The following is a 2,657-nucleotide window of genomic DNA, read 5'->3' on the forward strand; positions in this document are numbered from 1 at the left end:
GCATACACAGCATGTGTACATAATGCATGTGCACGTGTAAAAACACAAAATTTAATCCCCTCAAAATTAAAAAATTAAGAGCTTTTTACAAAAAACATAAATTTTATACACCCTGGCGTACAATAGGCAAGTCTAATCTCAAGTTGTAATTGTTACCTGTTGAACGAATCATCAAAATGTGTATTGATAAAGAGATAGAGAAAAAAAGGAGGAGAAAAGCTATAGCTGTTGGAAGCTTAGATGCTGTCTCTCCTAATGAGTGAGAGTGGCAACCATGACTAGCTGGCCGCCTACAGGAAGCAGCATGACAGTAGTTCCACAGTCCAATGGTTGCCCTCCATTGAGAAATATCAATCATCTATTATAGTATAAGTAGATAATAAGTTTGGTTTAACTTGAGTTTTTAAATTACCTCTCGGTTTCACTCGAGGTTTCACTGGTCTTGGATCACAGATACTCTATCCTCGACTCTATCGAGCTAAAAATTGAAAGCAAAGCAAAAGGGCGTGTTAATTAAATTTAAAACTTAACCCTTCGTTCCTCCAATAAAAATGGCAGTACCGGGGCGACCTGAGAGCCGAGCTGCAAAAGGAGCTGAAGTTCTCCATAAATTTAAGGAACGTCAGGTTTTTGCTCAGAGGCTTTTAGAAGAGGCCAATAGGTTAAGATCTGAAGCGAAAATACTTGGAATGCAAAGAATAGAGAAACAAATAAAAGCAGAAATGGAAATGTTGGAAAAAGTATAATTTATATTAACATATTCTTTTTACATAATTCTTGCTATCCCTTTTAGTTGATAACTGGTTCTCAGATTATTAAAGACCATCACATAAAAAGTACTAACCTTCTCCATCTTGAAGGAGTCATTCACATAATTAAAAACACTCACTTTATGTTGTCGAAGAGTAAAGGATCTCTTACGGCAGTCGAAAGGTTTTTTAAATTTACCGACAGCACTGGTATTGTTCAGAATACAATGGTGGATGTAGTTTGTAATGGCGGCGCTAGTTGGATAAAAATATTCGCAAGGAGAAGGCAAGCGCTGCACAAGAAATGGTTAGGTAAATTTAAAATGATTTTTTTAAATTTTATTTCCTGTCAAACAGGCGATTGTAATTTTGGCGAGAAATCTGTGTCTGATTTTGCTGAGGATTATATCAATGCCAGTGAACAGAATCACTATAATTTTAGTCCTCCGTCCATTTACTTTGTATTCTTTGATGGAATTACTGATAGTATCTCTGGTAAATGGATTCCTTTAATTACAAAAGTCTTATTAATTGTTGTTATAAATGTTCCTCAACCTTTCACCTGCAGCAAGTTTAAAGAAGATGAATATTACTGTAGTAGGCCCAACGTATCCTGATGATAGCATTGAAGAGGCTCCTTCTCCTCTACAAATAGCAGCAATGCTGGGGAGCATGTCTTCAGAACAACCTCTGACAGTACCTCTAGCAATGGAGTCCAAGTGGTAAGCTTATCAGAAGTGATCATTTTAATAATGATGTTTAGTTCTCTCATTAATATGGACGTGTCTTCAATGCTAGCTTGGGTATCTTCCATCACTCATTCTGATTCCACTGTCATACATTATCATGTAAGTATATAGTGTTGTTTTGGTATTCTTTTCATTGTATTTCTTAATTTCAAAGGACAGTGTTTTGGCTGAGCAGGCAAGACAGGAAAGGAAAGATCCGTTGTGGCCTATGCTACAAAAAGCTACAGAAGGTAGTGGTTTTTTTATAATAACCCATATGTTACTTCAGACACAGAGCAACTTTAAAAATTTGTAAAAAATCCAAACTTGATCGGAATTAGCTGAAATTTGAAACACAACTTAAGAACATGTATATGCATCAGAAAAAATTATAAAATTGTGGAATTCTCTCCTTTTTGATTTTGACGAAATTTTACCTGAGACCATGTACTATAGTACAGGGACTTTGGCCCAATTTTTGAGCAACTTAAAAAGTTTGTAAAAAATCTAAATTTGATTGGAATCAGCTGAAATTTGAAACACAACTTAAGAACATGTATATGCATCAGAAAAAATTATAAAATTGTGGAATTCTCTCCTTTTCAATTTTGACGAAATTTGGCCCGAGACCATGTACTATAGTACAGGGACTTTCGCCCGATTTTTTAGCAACTTTAAAAGCTCGTAAACAATCCAAACTTGATCAGAATTAGCTGAAATTTGAAATACAGCTTAAGAACATGTATATGCATCAGAAAAAAATTATAGAAATGGAGAATTCTCTTGGAGCAATTTTTGGCTAAATGACACTGATTTTTCCTTTGTAGAAACCTTATCTGTTTTAAAATAATTATTACACATTACACTATGGCATATCACTCTTCCCCCTTGTTTGACTAAATTAGGTAAATCTTTATTGGCTTGTAAAACAGCGATAGATGATTTTAAATCAATTCTATCTGTTGTGGCTGGCCTGAGTGAGAAAGAAAGAGCAAAGTGAGCCTTTAGCCTTGTTTCTGTTTAGAGCTCAAACTGTATCATCAAAATAGGGAATTGTTATCAACGATTAATGTTGTCCCTGATCAACCCTCAGAGAGAGCTCGAAATCTCCATAACAGTGGAAGAATCAAAGAACGAGCCAAGGTTTGCTTTGTTTGCTTAAATCTTAATATTAATTATT

General features: G+C 34.9%; 1 protein-coding gene across 1 annotated transcript; it reads left to right on the top strand.

Moving 5' to 3' along the window:
* Positions 1–542: 542 nt before the first annotated feature.
* On the top strand, positions 543–2,620 carry LOC100639210 (UPF0415 protein C7orf25-like; the record flags this gene model as incomplete). The annotated part of the gene is made up of 8 exons (XM_003391521.3): positions 543–740; positions 794–1,061; positions 1,107–1,244; positions 1,318–1,471; positions 1,513–1,597; positions 1,653–1,728; positions 2,383–2,473; positions 2,527–2,620. Coding segments are annotated over exons 1-8 (1,095 nt in total), but the record flags the coding sequence as incomplete, so codon positions are not given.
* Positions 2,621–2,657: the final 37 nt, after the last annotated feature.

Source organism: Amphimedon queenslandica, unplaced genomic scaffold (assembly GCF_000090795.2).
Source record: "Amphimedon queenslandica unplaced genomic scaffold, v1.1 AMPQUscaffold_8606_Cont19451, whole genome shotgun sequence".
NCBI lineage: Eukaryota > Metazoa > Porifera > Demospongiae > Haplosclerida > Niphatidae > Amphimedon > Amphimedon queenslandica.